The following is a 16,100-nucleotide window of genomic DNA, read 5'->3' as shown; positions in this document are numbered from 1 at the left end:
CCGTAGCTGGAGGAGTCATTGTTGCTGTTGCCGTAGCTATCGTTGTTGGAGCTAGAGTTGTTGCCGTAGCTGGAAGAGTCATTGCCACCGTAGCTGGAGTCATTGTTGTTGCTGCCGTAGCTGTCCTGGTTGCGACCAGAGCTGGACTTGTTTCCGCCGTAGCTGGAAGAGTCATTGTTGTTGCCACCGTAGCTGGAGGAGTCATTGTTGTTTCCGCCGTAGCTGGAGGAATCATTGTTGTTGCCACCGTAGCCGGAGCTCTGGTTGCCACTGCCGTAGCTGTCGTTGTCGTTGTTGCGGTAAGACATTTTGGTGGATTGTTTGGGGGGATTTAGGTTGGAATTGGAAAGAGAAGATGAATAGATCTCAGAAGGAAGAGGATCGAGTGATAATTTATAGGGGCACAATGTTTATCCCAACCCAACAGAAGCTGAGCGCTTTATTTATCTCCCACCAGGAACAGGCCAGAATGGAATAGAAGAGAATTGCCCCTCTCCTCTCGATAAACCCCTCAATGACAACATGCGGACAAGCGCGACGAGCAGGGGCCAATGATCGTGGCACGAAGTAGCTAGCATCTCTAGAGCTCACTAGTTCCGTGCTTGTTTGCGAGTGATTGCTCGAACCTTGGGAGCCACATTTCAGCTGGTATCGCCTAATCGGGAACTGACCCATAGTCGACCCATATTTGACTCTGATGTTGCGATATCATCCAATCTACGAACGGAGCATCACGCCATGGTGAAAGCCATGCGGGACTCTGATTTGCCGGTCAAATTGTGTAGTTCTTTTTCTCGCAGCCGGAGTTAGCCGGAGTCCTGAGAGAAGATAGAGTTCATTACCCCTCATTATTTGGCTGGATAATTGTGTACTTTTGTGCAGCCAAAGTCTAGACTCTTCAGTGTGAAAGCAGTTGAGAATAGGTGGGATGTTTCTCCTCCATACAACATGAAGACACGTGCAAATCAGCCGTGGAGGGCCCTTATTTCCCTTTTTTTTGGGAAAGACGATAATAAAGTGAGATGAGCCAATCATAATCGAAGATCTGGCCTTTTAGGGACCCACTTAGATCTACCTCGATCCACGCTATTGATTTCTATGCTGACGGGATACATTTATCTCCGATGTCCGCCCGTATCTTTGGTTTGGTTTTGACAGTCCATGGTACTGAAGAAGATCCCTTCTTACATAGTCAGGAAACTGGGGGGGTGTGCGTGCCTACCTCGGGAGGTGGCAAAAACCTTCCCAAGGTACTCTGTACCTCTACCCCTCCTAGACACCTTCCAAGAATGTTAGATAGCCTCGGACGCATTGACCTTCACTACGTGATCCTCGGTCCTACACACCTAGGTATGATTTTATGGGTTCAGTAGTTACCTATACTATGTAACTACATGCAAATCGTACCAAGCGAGGTATACTTTGTGGACAAGTTTGATTATGTGGACATGTCCAACCTATCTGCGCAGATTCTGTCCGGGTATTCATTCACTCATTCCCCCTAAATATGATTATTGCTTGCATCCATTGATACGTTTAGTTGGAGATCTTCTCGCTGACGTGCTTGCTGTATTGAGAATCAAATGTTAGCAAATATCCAAGTCCAAGTAATTTAGAGCTGCACTTACCCAGTGACCTTCTCGTAGGCCTCGCGGGCACCATCGGTGATCTTCTCTTGCGCGCTGCGGTCGAGGTTGTAACCAGACTTCTTGACACCGGCGGCGAAAGCTGAGGAAAAGGCTTGTCAGACAAAAATCCGCGTTGCGCAAAGAACAGTAAACCACTCACCCTTGTCAACGTAGTCGTCGTTCTGCTGGGTGTTGTTATCGACAGGCTTGTCCTCCTTGTTGCCACTGGCGCTGGAAACAGCCTTCTTGATGAAATCCATTATGATGAGTGTATGAGTTATTTTTAAATTTATAAAAATATCGTGAGTAGAGAGGGGAAGGAAGAAGAAGAAGAGCTGAGTCGGGGAGTTCGTCCAAGTAGGCAAAAGCTGCCCCTCTTTTGAGTGGCGACTCGCCGCGGCACTAGTGTATTGCCGTCTGCTTGGCTGAGCTTGAGGATAAGGAACCCTAATATATGCTGTGGTTTCCACATGATTCATGGCAAAAGGAATAATCGGGACTTGTTTTTCGAATACAACTTGTTATAATACAGCTTTGAAAGAAATTTTCAAACAAAAACTCCAGAAAAATGCCATCCAAACCATACAAATCTTACACACCGAAACAGGCCTTATTGGCAGACCGGACAGCTTCCTTCTCACCCTCGCTCATGGTATCGGTGATCTCCCAGGGAGTATTACCTAAACCCATAGCGCGCTGACCCTCCGAGCTCAGCGCCGACCAATCCATAGCACCCTTGAATCCCGACTCACCGAGTCCACCAGCACCGGGGAAATCCCACGGAGGCGAATAGCTCTGCGCAGCCTGGCGCTGCTTGAGAAGGTACTCAACATTCATATCGCACAGCGGGGTGGCGGGAATGTACATGACACTGGAGTCCTGGGTACCACGGTGCTCCTTGTCTACGGAGTGCAGAGAATCGCAGTGCCATGCGACAAAATCACCAGGCGCAACCTGCGGTACTGAAACCATAGTAGACTCGAGATTAAGATGCGGGTGCGTGACCGGGTTGTACTCCTGGCAAGCACCAGGTACGGAGCCCGGGAATTTAGCATCCAGGGCCGGCTTTGAGCTCTCGATGTCGAAGAAGGGACGCAGTATAGTGTACGCTGTGCTGTGGTTGATCATGGGGCATACGTGCAACGAGCCCTCACCGGGTTTGGTGTCTGACATAGATAGCCAGGCCTGGAAGAACCGCAGCATGGAGCATGCACCGGCACCATTGTATAGGTCCATGTTGGCCTTAAGACGGTGTCGCGCATCCCATGCGTCGTACTTTTCCCAGTTCCCTTCTAGGATCTTGGTGTAGACTCGAGAGTATTCGGGGTCTTCCCATCGCTCGAGGGAACCGCCGTCAATGTGCGGACCAAGGGTAAACTTTGAGTCGCCTGGATCGCGAATGCGTAGACGGTCTGCGTAGGTGAGAGGGTGGGTGGTTGAGATCTTGCTGTTAGGGTCGGACGAATGCCACAGCTGCTGCATGAAGCGCTGGGTGTTGAGCATGCTTGCGTGAGCGCGAGCTTCGGCCTGCGACGGTGTCCAGTACAGCTCGTAGACAGCTGGGGAGTCAGCTGGGAAGGCCTTAACCCGCTCCTTGTTGGCAGCCACGTAGTCGCGGATCCGCTGCTTATACTCTAGGGCTTGGTCCCGGGGGATCACATTGCGGATGACCACGCTGCCTCGGTGGCGGATCTCTTTTAATGCGGCTTCAGACACATTTCCAGAGATCACATCAGAGTACTCAATTGAGGGGATGATCTAGTAATTTAAAGTCAATCTTCTGCTCGGTAATAAAGGTAACATATGCACATACATCGCTGCCCTTTGCCTTGATCTTTTGCACTTCTTCATCCAAGCTAGGAAGCAATCGCTCCCAACTTTTTGTGATTGCATCTTTGTTCTTCTCAAAAAAATTTGCCTTCAGCTCCTGAAACCGTGCAGGGAGAGGCTCCGGCTTATAGTCAGGCCTCAAGCTGGGGAAAACCGATGAGATATCACCAGCGGCCTTGGTGGTCTGGGCCGAGGTGGAGGCTGCTCGGATAGCAGATTTTGAAATAAACTTTGACATCGACATGACTGAAAGTAGTTCGCAGGTGTGTATTCTAACTTTGCGGGGATCTTCACCGGTGCTTTATATGTGTTTCGTGGGGAACACAGCATACCTTAGTCGAAGCGGTATTGTCCCATAAACAGTAGTCAAGCCGCTGTCGGAAAGAATGGTGTGCCAAGAAATTACTAGATTAGGGGATCTACCCGACCGTTGCTGCTCCCCGTGACATCAGTCCGCAAATAATCATTCCTGGGGCTAAAGATGGCAAGAGTGGAGATAAGTTTTCTCGAAGATTTAGCCGTTTGAGAAGATCGTTGGGGAGGGAATACGGCAAGCCGGCATTCGTCGAGGAGGCTTTCGGATAGAAGATCTGCATTGTGACGAAGCCTAAGTACTATACGAATGAAACACTACCTGCCATACCATGAGTCCAACTTAAGTGAAGCTGCGCTGTCGTACTGAAAGGATGTGATCAGTCGAATGCTATATATATATATATGCGCTGTTGTTTGGCTGCTTTGATAGAGCAGGTCTACTGACGGCCTAGATATCTCGTAGATCGTCCTATGCTTGCCAAGTACTCCCACGAACAATTGTTTGAAGGCAACCCACCTGGTTTTCACAGATTTTCTCAGAAACTAATGGCAGGCGTACTAGGCCCCATTGTAATGTGCTCGCTGATCCGGAACTACGGCGCATAGCACAGATTTACATCGAACAAGGTGCATAAGTACCTCCATACATAGAGCAAGATAATGCAAACTAGAGGGGAAATGCTGTGACACGCCGAGCTACCCAAGAAAAACGGGGAAATAGACTAATATTGGGCCCATACACATATGTAGGGATGCACAAGAATCTCGGCCATCACGCCGGCCTCGGTCCACCTTCCTCTCCCCCGACGGTTATATGCCCTTCTACCCCGCGAGGCCTAAAAATGGTTACGGAATGCGCTGCAAAAGACCCCGAGCAGGTTCCACGAGGTCCTTTTCGTATATAAAAGAGGGCAGAATCCCCTGCTGGAAGATATAATCCATTGATCGTTAACACTCTAAACATGGCTTTCTTGGTGCAAGGAAGATCTGCCATTATAACTGGAGCTGGCTCCGGTACGTAACCTGTGTACTGCAGTATCCGACGACCAGCTTACATTGTAGCCAGGTATCAACTTCAGTTTCGCCAAATTGCTAGTGGAGAACGGCTGCAATGTCCTAATCGCAGACCTAGCCTTGCGTCCCGAGGCGCAAGCGCTAGCTGATAAGCACAAGGCCGGGCCCGCACGAGTGGTCTTCCAAGAGACTAATGTGATTGACTGGGTTCAGCTCGAGCGGATGTTCGAGGTTGCGGAGAAGGAGTTCGGCGAGATTGATATTGTTTGCCCGGGCGCGGGAGTCTACGAGCCGGTAAGACAACAATCAACCCCAACCAATACACAAGTCTAACTATAACTGCAATGAATATAGCATTGGAGTAACTTCTGGCGCCCGCCTCACTCAACTCAAAGCAAGGACCCGGCTTCTGGTGGCCGATACGCTTTGATCGATATCAACGTCACCCACCCGATCCGCACTACGCAGCTGGCGATTGCTCATTTCCTGAACAATCGTACCAGCGGACGCCCAAAGCATATCGTTCATATCTCCAGCATTGCAGGACAGAATGCGAATCTCGCAGCTCCAATTTACTGCGCCACGAAACACGCCATTAGCGGCCTGGTGCGGTCGCTCGCCAAGCTCGACAAGAAGCTTGGGATCCGAGTCACGGCCGTAGCTCCGGGTGTTATCAAGACTCCGCTCTGGACTGATCATCCGGAGAAGATGAAGATGGTTGTTGATAGTACTGATGCGTGGGTGACACCTGAAGAAGTGGCGGAGGTGATGTTGGCGCTTGTGCAGCAAGAACAGGTGGGCGAGATTATTGGGGACCGGTCGGGTCGTGGGCAGCAGTTCAAGGTGGAGGGAGGTACAATTCTAGAGGTTTCAAAGACGGTGCGAGCTGTCGGTCAATTCAATGACCCAGGCCCTGGTGATTGGCCTGGAAACACGGCGTCGGATCATCATGTGGTTGAGGAAGAGAGTTATCAACTTCTGTCGCAGAAAGGATGGGGATTGTCCAAGCTATGATTAGTTATCACTTTGTCTGTATGATTGAGTATACAACCCCGACAATATTTGAATTGACTCAATTGGCCCAATTGGCTTTAAAATGGGGTGATGTAGTGATTTGTATGTTGTAGGGATGCAAAGTGGTTTGGTTTTAGGTAACAACCCGAGGAACGGCCGGTCATGTGTCATCCCGATAAGACTTGGGAGGCTTGGAGACTTTCAACTGGCCACAGATCTTTCCCTCCTTCATTCAACCCCTGCCTTTTCCATTTTCCAGGGTTTTTCTTTTTGACTAAACTACTCTATCTTCCCCTTTTGGTCATTTGATCTCGGCCCCGCTGGTAGCGGCCGTTAATTATGTTTTGCGCGCCTATCTTTGACCGATAACACCATTTCCGCAACAGATAACAAATATCAAGATGGAGGAGGCCGCGCTCGGGGTTGGCCCATCTGGGGGACACCAGAATGCGATGCGGAGGTAGGCTGGAACACAAAGACTTGATGTTGACGGAGACTAATTTGGATTCCATTAGGCGTGGAGCCCGCGGAAGACCTGGGGATATCGTGGGTGAGGCCAGTTGGGCCAGCAGTGTGATCAACCTGGTCAATACTAGTAAGTGCAAGGAAGCGCACAAGGCATAGGATGCTCCGAATTCTAATACAATTTCCCACTGCAGTAATCGGTGCAGGTGTGCTTGCGATGCCCCTAGCCATCTCTCGTATGGGAATCGTCCTTGGTGTCTTCGTGATTCTGTGGTCTGCAGCCACTGCGGGATTCGGCCTATACCTGCAATCACTATGCGCGCAATATCTGGACCGTGGAAGCGCCTCATTCTTTGCGCTGTCGCAATTGACATATCCTAATGCGGCTGTGGTCTTTGACTGTGCGATTGCGATCAAATGTTTCGGTGTCGGCGTGAGCTATCTCATCATCATTGGAGATCTCATGCCGGGAGTGGTACAGGGCTTTGTCGGCAGCGAGCCCGGATACGATTTCCTGGTGGACCGCCATTTTTGGGTTACAGCTTTTATGTGTGTCGCCTTGCATCGCGCTGAATTGAGGGGAAGTGCTGACCATTTGACTTTAGGTTGATCGTGATTCCTATTTCCTACCTGCGCCGTTTAGACTCTTTGAAATATACCAGTATTGCGGCCTTGGTTTCCATGGCCTATTTGGTTGTCTTGGTTGTGTATAAGTTTGTCCAAGGAGACACAATGGAGAATCGAGGCCCGATTCGCGTGGGCCACTGGGCGGGCGCAGTTCCAACTCTCAGCAGTCTACCAGTTATTGTCTTTGCATTTACTTGTCATCAAAACGTACGTTTCCAAGTTGTGGCCCGTGGGTTCTTTTCTAACAAGCGTTTCAGATGTTCTCCATCCTCAACGAAATCGCCAATAACAGCCATTTCCGCACAACTGCCGTTGTTTTTGCGAGCGGCGGTAGCGCAGCTGCAACCTACATCCTCGTTGCCATCACGGGATACCTCTCTTTTGGCAACAGTGTAGGCGGCAATATCGTCGGCATGTACCCACCCGGTGTGTACGCAACGATCGGCCGTGCCGCAATCGTCATGCTAGTAGTGTTCTCTTATCCACTACAATGCCACCCATGTCGAGCCTCGGTCGATGCTGTCCTAAAATGGCGCCCCAGACCACAAGTCAGTCGCACAGAGAGCTCTCCAAACCGACACCCATTGCTAGGCCCGCGCGGAAACCGCACGCCAGAGCCAATGAGCGATCTCCGCTTCTCCATTATCACAACAACCATCTTGATTCTAAGCTACCTAGTTGCCATGACCGTTTCCTCCCTTGAATCCGTGCTGGCATACGTCGGGAGCACTGGTAGCACGAGCATCAGCTTCATCCTCCCGGGCTTGTTTTACTATAAGATTTCCTCGCCCGACTCGCCTACCCACCGAGGCCTAATGAAAGAGGACGACGAGGCGGAGGATGATCTCTCAGGAGATGACGAGGGCGATGACGGCGAGGGTTCGCTCGCTCGCTCATTGACCGAGAGTGGTCTTTTGCTCCGTGGAACCCGCCACTGGCGCAAGGCACTGCTTCGCCGACTCAGCTTGGCATTGGCACTCTACGGCCTCCTTGTTATGATTGTGTGTCTGGTTACGAACACGTTCTTCAAAACCTCGCATTAATATGCCCCTTCCTTTCTGCATGAAGATTCTTTCCACCCTTCTTGTTAGCCTGGGCCTGGTCTTGTCATGATCTTTGGCCCTGCCATATACTGTCCGAGGAGCCTTGTCTTTAGATTTTCTCGTCTGTTTACTTCTCTTTGCATATTATTTTCCCTTTGCGCGTTGCTCTAGATGTTCGCTGTGCCTTTTCTACACTATTGGGTATTGCTTTTTGCATAGTTTAAATTTCATTTGATTGGGTTGTCCATGTTGGGCGTTTGGAGAATTGTAACTATTTAACTTGATGCTTAATTTTATATTGGCTGACTGCTAATGATTATGCGGGCATGCTATGGCTAGTTGCTTTGCTTGGGTAAGAAAACAAGAGGGACGATAGGATTCAAATACAGCGAACAGACTTGTAGAAACTCAAGTTATGAATGAAGAGAAGTGTACAATAGAAAACGATTCAAGCAAAGCCCGATGTAAAGCAGGAAGAATCATCTGAACCCAGTTCCGACAAGCACCAAAATACAAGCTTATTTGTCGGGCAATCTCCCTCTTGACTAGAACCTGCTAAAGCAGACACCCCTTCTCAACTCTCAGACATTTCAATGCGCGATCGCAATTAATTATTGTTGTTAGCACCGTTCAGAATCCGGAGAATGGACATGAACAAGTTAAGCACATCGAGATAAAGCGAGATCGAAGCAGCGATCTCCTCCTCAACATGATAGTGCCGCATAACCAGCTGCGTATCAACGAGAATATAACCCGAGAAGATAAGCGCGCCAAGCACACCATAGATGATCTCAAGGGTGCTATTGAACGGGATGAACATAGCCACGAACCCGAACAAGATCATGAACCACAACGCGCCGAACAGGTAAGGCATCCAGTCGGTGAAGTCGTACTTAGTCTGGCAAGCGAAGAGCGTCAAGGCGACGAAGATTCCGAGCGTGAGTGCGAGCGCTTGCACAACTACCTTCGCGTCGTAGAAAGATGTCGCCACGCTGATTGAGTACGCTTCGAGGATGGTGAAGCCTGATAGGAAGAGAAGGTTTGCTGGGTAGGACTTTCGCTTCCAGAATGTTGCGAGCATGAAGCCCAGTGCGCCGAAGACGGAGATTATCATCAGCCAGAAGTTAGACTGGATCCAGGTGCGATAGGAGGCGTTGAAGAAGGAGATCGAGCTAAGGATCGTTGTGAGGAGAAGTTGGGCCGTTCTGGGTGATGAGTGTTAGTAGGGAGTTTTAAAAACCCATGCGCTTGGGTCTGTGTTTGTAGATCATGTTGGACTTACAGGATAGAGTACACTTTGCGAACGAATTGCATACGAATATCAATCGTTCCTTCGGCTACGGTTCCTCCGAACTATGCGATTTTGTCAGTTTCCATCTCACTAGCTGGGTGTATGTCCTCCAAATGAGGTTGTGCGTGCATACCTTGAAATCATCTGGGAGATTGTCATCCTCGTTGCGAGGCGCTGGCTCCGCTGTAGCCTGGTAGGAGGGAGGGGCTTGGGAGTAAGAAGGGTCATCTAGGGAGTCCCGCTGAGGAGCAGGCTCGTATCTGGTGTTTGCAGCCATAGTGGTAGATTGAGATACGTTTAGTCTCTCAACGCTGGTGTAGAATGTGTTGGATGATCAGCGACAAAGAGAGAGATGAGTGAAGCCTAGAGGTGGAGCCCATATGATGTGACGGGTCACGTGTGATAAGCCAAAATATGGGGCCGGGTGCTGCTTATGTATACAATTTGTGGGGCAGCCCTGGAGGTATACAGGATGCGTCACAGATAACTATGTGCGCTACTATATATATTGGTCCTGGGCATGTCAGAGCTCTTGCTCTGACATATTGGTCTTTTGACCAAGCGGAACAGAGTGCATCCAGGCATAATACTTACAGGTAGGTTGAAAGGTTATAGATCAAACTGGCTCGTTTCTCCCGGGTACTAAAAGGGAAACAAGATCAAGTATCAACTAGCCATAAAAAGAGAAAAGAAAAAGTAGCCATTCAATTTGCATATAACCAACACTCATCCACGGTATACTCGCTCTCACAGTCAACTTTGACACACAAGAACAAGAATGTTATGACTAACGACATGTTGAGGAAAACCCTATCACGCAACGTTGACAGTCTTTGTATCCAGTCACTTGGTCCTCCAACTAATCTCACGAATATATTCGCTGGGAATATAACCAACGAAGAGATACTTCCCTCTAGCGGACCCCTTAGCGTTAGACGTTTCGGAGCTCGTACTAGAAATTGCCAGCCACCTTGCAACTCCCTTGAAATAGACAGGTTCCTTTTGTTGATTCTTATCAAATGGAATCGCTACCTCGAACAGACGAATACCGGTGTTTCCCTTCTTTAACTTGCGTCTTGCCGCCATGCAAGCCCGTCTGATGTCACGTCGGGACAGGATGAAAGGTGATTTCCTCAAGATTTGCTTTCTTACTTGTCTCTTTTCGTCCTTCGTTTTTGGGCTCATCACAACAAATTCTTTTAATTTTGGGTGTATACCATTGCTTTGCAAGTTATATCGTGATTGATCAGAGAACACCACATACGAACGAAATTTATTATCACGATCCTTCGGCATTCTGGCGTATAGGATGGTATCAGGAATGAAATGTCCCAAGGATGTTTGACTGACTGGAGGAGATAATATGGAATATTAAGAAAAGGGAATGAAGAAGAATTAGGAAGGGGGCATAAGGACTATTTATAGTGCCTAGGTACAGCTGACGGAACCATTAATCTTTTGTCAATGCCAGAACCTTCGAAGACCTAAAATCGCGTCAGCTTGCCAAGAGGAATACGTGGTTATGAGGCTACTAGCTGAATATACAAGTCACCGGTTCTAGTCAGATCGTTGTTTCATTCGAGGAGTCTGAACGCATGATTGTAAGTGCATCTATACTGGTCTGTGCGGCCAATCAACTTCGGCCACCGCATGAAGCATAGATACCCAATTTAGTCGAGGACCGGCTGCTAGACAAAGCCACATGGATGATTTGATCGATGAGTTTGGATTGATAGCTGTTCGCTTTGCTATGCTTCCACTTTTAGACGGCCCCCATCGTCCGAACGACGTGGCATCAGCACTATGGCTATTCATCCTGGTAAACTGGCTGCAAATAATTGCGCTAATCAACATTGCCATTATATGATGGATGCTCCTAGGAATACTTTGCTAATCAGACTCATTGAAGATACGAGGGCAAGTGCAAGGGGGAAAGATTTCCTGATATATATATATAGACTAGTGCATTTGAGGTGGGGCTTAGGAAACAAAGAGAGCGAGACTGCAGGTCTGATTTCAAATATCACTTTAACGCTCAACGTACTTCCTAAGAAAGGTTATCAGATAATGTTTTAGAGTCATATCTTGACGTGCCGGACTGAAATACATGTGGTATTAAATTGTGGTATAACACAAGCTGAAACCGAGAGGCAATGTTGGCTAACACTACATTCGTACCCAGGTACTACTATGACTTCATCAATCCAGCAGCCTCCTCAGCTGGCAAGACGTTGAGTTTGCTGAATGCGCTATCAGCAGCTACATGGCCACAACTAGCGGTGAACGATACTTGGCAGCTAATTGAGCCATACGCGCCTCTCCGTTCGTTCTTGGTCGTCGTCATCCCCACGTAGTTCCCATGTAGCATAAAAATTCACGGAGAATGCTTCGTATACAAATACTCGCTGACACCCGCCTGAATTGTACGAATCGCGTTGTTCCCGCTCGAGTCAATCCGCCATGGAACCCCGATTCTTTGGGCAAAGTGAGAGTGGGGATTGGATGCTGGGAGAACCTTCGGATATTTTTTTCGACCTCGCGACTTCTACAACGGATAATAATTCGGCGCCTGAAATGGAACCGGAGATAACACTCCCTTTCAACCCCGAAGACGACAGTATCTTCCCGTCACCTGGACCTCACGCAAACCCAATGGAATTTGCCAGCTTCGACGAGCATGTCCCTTCATACACAACGGACCTTGAACCTGTTTCAGATCTTGGTTGGCTCGACCACGACCAGTCTCTATAGAGTGCTGGGTCGAGCTCAATCCAGATTGATGTAGGTGAAATGTGCGACTATCCGATGGCCGCTTCAGAGGTTCTGAGCTCATTGGTTATAAACACCAATCAAGACTCGGGATCTTCCAAAAGCGTTTCAAAATCGGAATGGCGATTTGAAGAAGCAGAAATGCCTTCAATCAGTATGACGGATGTTGCTTCGGACGGGCTGTATTACTGCCAGCGGGAGATGTGTCGCGATCGGGGGGGTTTCCAGCAGCAGGGACTTTTTCGGTGAGGCTTCCATACTGGAATAAAAGATTGTTTCTAAGTTATTTCAGAAAACATGTACGATGGCATGAGAAACCAGTCAAATGTCCTAAGTGCGATTACGCTACTGCACAACAAGGGGATATGCGCCGACATGTCGAGAGTATTCATACCACGTGGGCTAAGCAACGCTGGAATGTGGAAGAAGAGTTCTGTTGTCAGATGTGCAATGCTTCGTTTAGACGCAAGGATCATCTCCAACGACACTGCGGAAAGAAGCATGCAGTTGATTTGAGAATATAGAAAATATCATTGTGATTATCCTCTGGTCGAGTTTTCAATCGAATTAGATAGATGTACGGAGTACATACTAGCGATTTATTAGAAAAAGCAAAAAAGAAGGTGGGACAATAATAATGTAATCGACCTCCGTAGAGTCTGTACATAAGATATAGCATCACAAATTGATACCCATGGGAGACATTGTAATTGAATTGACAGACTAAACATGAATGGACAGATTAAACATGAATGGACAGATTAAACATGAATGGACAGATTAAACATGAATGGACAGATTAAACATGAATGGACAGATTAAACATGAATGGACAGATTAAACATGAATGGACAGATTAAACATGAATGGACAGATTAAACATGAATGGACAGATTAAACATGAATGGACAGATTAAACATGAATGGACAGATTAAACATGAATGGACAGATTAAACATGAATGGACAGATTAAACATGAATGGACAGATTAAACATGAATGGACAGATTAAACATGAATGGACAGATTAAACATGAATGGACAGATTAAACATGAATGGACAGATTAAACATGAATGGACAGATTAAACATGAATGGACAGATTAAACATGAATGGACAGATTAAACATGAATGGACAGATTAAACATGAATGGACAGATTAAACATGAATGGACAGATTAAACATGAATGGACAGATTAAACATGAATGGACAGATTAAACATGAATGGACAGATTAAACATGAATGGACAGATTAAACATGAATGGACACGCCGCCATCCTCCGAATCAATTTCCTGGTCTAGCCCACCTCGCTCTCCGGTCTCTGGACTTTCCAAAGGATCTGCAACAGATTCGCTGTATGCATTTTCGCAAATGTCTTGCTCGTCAAGCGAATTGAAGCTACTTACAGAGGGCATCTCCGTGATGCAAGTCATAGAGTCTGGATGCCAGCGGCTTGCTTGCGAGCGCCGCAATACTTGGTCAATGATCTGATCACGGAGCTCTTGCGTAATCTTGCTCATAATCTGGATTTGCTCTCGAGTTGCCATGTCATTCTTGATAAACGCCTTCAGGGCTGGAGGACTCCATCTTGTCCAGACTTTCCGATGTGATGAAGGCAGCACCATGCGCGCTGGATGATGCTTGAAGTATAGCTCACAGCAAAGACAAGCGGGCTTGCTGCATGCAATAAATTGATCGCCGTCAGCAAAGGTGAGATTTTTCTGGTAAAAATGCTCTAATACTTGAACTTCTGCATGAACTTGAGGACCAGGTTGTTCGTATTGTTTCATAAAATGCTCGAAGATTAGAGAACCTGAAATTTTATTCAAGTAGAGGAGACCTTGCTCGACAGTTTCCTTTTCCTCTCCTGGCGTTCTATACATACGTTTCAGGATTCCGCGGAGGTTTGTATGTAAATCGCGCACTGGTCCTGGTACACTTGGAAATGGATCAATGCCAAAAACATCATATGTTTGCAATATGTGTCCCAAATGAGAGGAGTCTTCGACGAGCTCTTTTGGTGCTCGTATGTGACGGGCAAGCGCTAAAATGTCATGTCGGGCTGAGGAAAAACATGACCGTCTGCCTGCAGGGTCTAGTTTGTTCTCTTCTTGTAATGCCATTGCTGCAAGCTGGTCGATATAGATCGAATTGCGGTTCTCATACGCGAAGTTGCAAAGCTCGATGTTGTGACTGTGATTAACGGCTATGTGCAGCCATTTGACCAGTTCCTGGGCTAGAGGATCCTCAGCTGCAGGCCTATGAGAATATCTATGGAATCTTTATACTCACCAGGTTTTGGTGATTTTTCTGTGAGTCTTGAAATGCAGTTCATTGCCTCTCTTTGGAAATTCTTGCGCTCCAGGTCGATACGAAAAATTGCAAAGTCTGCGCAAAGCTGAATGAATGCAGACTCCGTGGCTGCCAGATCCAAGTCAGGCTGGCTGTTCGTGCCCATCAAGACGTCGAGAGCTTCGTTGAGAAAAGAAACTATCTTTTCGACCATCGCGTTTGAAGCAACCCAAAACAGGTAGCGTGTTTGGCGACTTTCCAAGCCTATTGCGGTGCAAGTCTCCCCTCCTTTCTTGAAATCACACACATAAGCAAGGTTCTGTAAGAATCTTCTCCTGATTTCCATAGGAGCATCGAAGCTCGTGGGCTGGGGTGTATGCTCGCCTCGCGTTTGTCCAAGTGCCCTCAAGAGAAATAATGGCTCGTAGAATCGGGCCAGACGTCTTCGGTATGGATCAAGTCTTGGGGGGGCAACACGAATGGGATCAATTTCTAAGCGGCGTTTCTCCTTCATATCGGTGATTTTTCGGTCTGGGGTGTTGCTTCGATCCATGATTAGAGAGAGCCAAGAAGACTTGTTGATGATCCCAAGACACACACCTGGTGCTGATGTCACGTTTGGAGATTTTTAGGAAAGTGAATCACTGCAGAGAAACTGCGGAAGGTTGTAGCAGGAGGAGACCACCAATGCGGGAGGCTGCCAATGCGGGAGGCTGCCAATGCGGGAGGCTGCCAATGCGGGAGGCTGCCAATGCGAGAGGCTGCCATTGCGAGAGGCTGCCAACGCGGGAGGCTGCCAACACGGGTATGAGATAATTAATCACTCGTGGACTTACTAGGGTAGCCCTTGACCGTTTAGTTCGGGCTGTTAATATTAGCCCAATTTGTTAACGAAAGTCTTTCAGGCCTGCAACATCAGGCGCGCCTTGCATTCACATACTTCATTCACTTCATTGGTCACTTTTTGTCAACCATCTCAGGATATCACGATCATGAACGAGTACACCCTGCATTTGGTCAAATATTCGACACCCACTTACTCTTGCATATAAAGAAAAAAAGGGAGTAAATCTACAAGCCCGGAGTATTAAAAGAGCTGGAAATCAGGGAAATTGGAATCTCTCTACAAATTGCAGTTCGAAAATGTCTGCATCAATGTGCAAAGAGCACCAAGCAGGTACGTCAATACAGGCTTACATTGCCTCACACTGTCATCAATCTTCTCTCTGTCTCTCTATACATCTCTCTTTATCCTTGTTGGAGCTGATATTCATGCTCATAGATCCAAGACTGGCATATCATCTGAGCTTGTTGAAACTTGACAGCTCCGATGAGCAGAAAGAAAAAGCCTCTCTTGCCCCCATTTTCACAGGGTCTGTCCTGAGACAGCCCGAACTAGCTCCACCGCAGTATGGTCTGCTTGGAGGGGTCAAAAGTATCGAGGCGTCCAGTTCTCCAAGTGCGGAGAACGAAATCCTTAAAAAGGACCCGAGGCTATTTTTCAACGTTTCCTCGCCATCCAGCACTTTCATTTGCGGCTCTCAGGGCTCTGGAAAAAGTCATACTCTATCTTGCATACTAGAAGGGTGCTTAATCATTTCAAAAGCGGGCAAACTTCAAAAACCCCTGACAGCGGTGGTTTTTCATTATGATACTTTCATCTGCGACAATGGTGGTTCTCCCTGCGAGGCTGCATTCCTCGCATCCCACTCGAACATCAAAGTGAGGGTGCTTTGTGCTCCGACCAACCTTATCACCATACAGGTAGCGTGGAAACCCCCAAACCCCCAAACCCCCAAACCCCCCC

General features: G+C 47.9%; 7 protein-coding genes across 7 annotated transcripts; 3 read left to right on the top strand and 4 right to left on the bottom strand.

Annotated features, from left to right (window-relative positions):
* Positions 1–1,536: 1,536 nt before the first annotated feature.
* PEX2_063120 (uncharacterized protein) lies at positions 1,537–1,888 on the bottom strand (the record flags this gene model as incomplete). The annotated part of the gene is made up of 3 exons (XM_016743583.1): positions 1,537–1,567; positions 1,629–1,728; positions 1,789–1,888. The coding sequence occupies 3 exons, from the start codon at positions 1,886–1,888 to the stop codon at positions 1,537–1,539; spliced, it is 231 nt and encodes a 76-aa protein (XP_016593825.1).
* A 331-nt stretch (positions 1,889–2,219) lies between these two features.
* PEX2_063110 (DUF1479 domain-containing protein) lies at positions 2,220–3,696 on the bottom strand (the record flags this gene model as incomplete). The annotated part of the gene is made up of 2 exons (XM_016743582.1): positions 2,220–3,386; positions 3,442–3,696. The coding sequence occupies 2 exons, from the start codon at positions 3,694–3,696 to the stop codon at positions 2,220–2,222; spliced, it is 1,422 nt and encodes a 473-aa protein (XP_016593824.1).
* Positions 3,697–4,735: 1,039 nt separating this feature from the next.
* Positions 4,736–5,801, top strand: PEX2_063100 (uncharacterized protein; the record flags this gene model as incomplete). The annotated part of the gene is made up of 3 exons (XM_016743581.1): positions 4,736–4,787; positions 4,840–5,081; positions 5,142–5,801. The coding sequence occupies 3 exons, from the start codon at positions 4,736–4,738 to the stop codon at positions 5,799–5,801; spliced, it is 954 nt and encodes a 317-aa protein (XP_016593823.1).
* Positions 5,802–6,202: 401 nt separating this feature from the next.
* PEX2_063090 (uncharacterized protein) lies at positions 6,203–7,936 on the top strand (the record flags this gene model as incomplete). Its single annotated transcript, XM_016743580.1, has 5 exons — positions 6,203–6,261; positions 6,317–6,396; positions 6,461–6,815; positions 6,872–7,100; positions 7,151–7,936. 5 exons carry the CDS (start codon positions 6,203–6,205, stop codon positions 7,934–7,936), a joined length of 1,509 nt encoding a protein of 502 aa, XP_016593822.1.
* A 607-nt stretch (positions 7,937–8,543) lies between these two features.
* PEX2_063080 (Bax inhibitor-1 family protein) lies at positions 8,544–9,504 on the bottom strand (the record flags this gene model as incomplete). Its single annotated transcript, XM_016743579.1, has 3 exons — positions 8,544–9,141; positions 9,219–9,289; positions 9,361–9,504. The coding sequence occupies 3 exons, from the start codon at positions 9,502–9,504 to the stop codon at positions 8,544–8,546; spliced, it is 813 nt and encodes a 270-aa protein (XP_016593821.1).
* A 2,183-nt stretch (positions 9,505–11,687) lies between these two features.
* On the top strand, positions 11,688–12,520 carry PEX2_063070 (C2H2-type zinc finger protein; the record flags this gene model as incomplete). Its single annotated transcript, XM_016743578.1, has 3 exons — positions 11,688–11,949; positions 12,013–12,241; positions 12,289–12,520. The coding sequence occupies 3 exons, from the start codon at positions 11,688–11,690 to the stop codon at positions 12,518–12,520; spliced, it is 723 nt and encodes a 240-aa protein (XP_016593820.1).
* A 731-nt stretch (positions 12,521–13,251) lies between these two features.
* On the bottom strand, positions 13,252–14,846 carry PEX2_063060 (nucleic acid/nucleotide deaminase domain-containing protein; the record flags this gene model as incomplete). Its single annotated transcript, XM_016743577.1, has 2 exons — positions 13,252–14,237; positions 14,294–14,846. The coding sequence occupies 2 exons, from the start codon at positions 14,844–14,846 to the stop codon at positions 13,252–13,254; spliced, it is 1,539 nt and encodes a 512-aa protein (XP_016593819.1).
* Between the last annotated feature and the right edge of the window lie 1,254 nt (positions 14,847–16,100).

This window comes from Penicillium expansum (assembly GCF_000769745.1).
Source record: "Penicillium expansum strain MD-8 chromosome Unknown contig201, whole genome shotgun sequence".
Lineage (NCBI taxonomy): Eukaryota > Fungi > Ascomycota > Eurotiomycetes > Eurotiales > Aspergillaceae > Penicillium > Penicillium expansum.
Note: the sequence above shows the minus strand (reverse complement) of the source record. Positions and strands in the feature narration are given on the sequence as shown.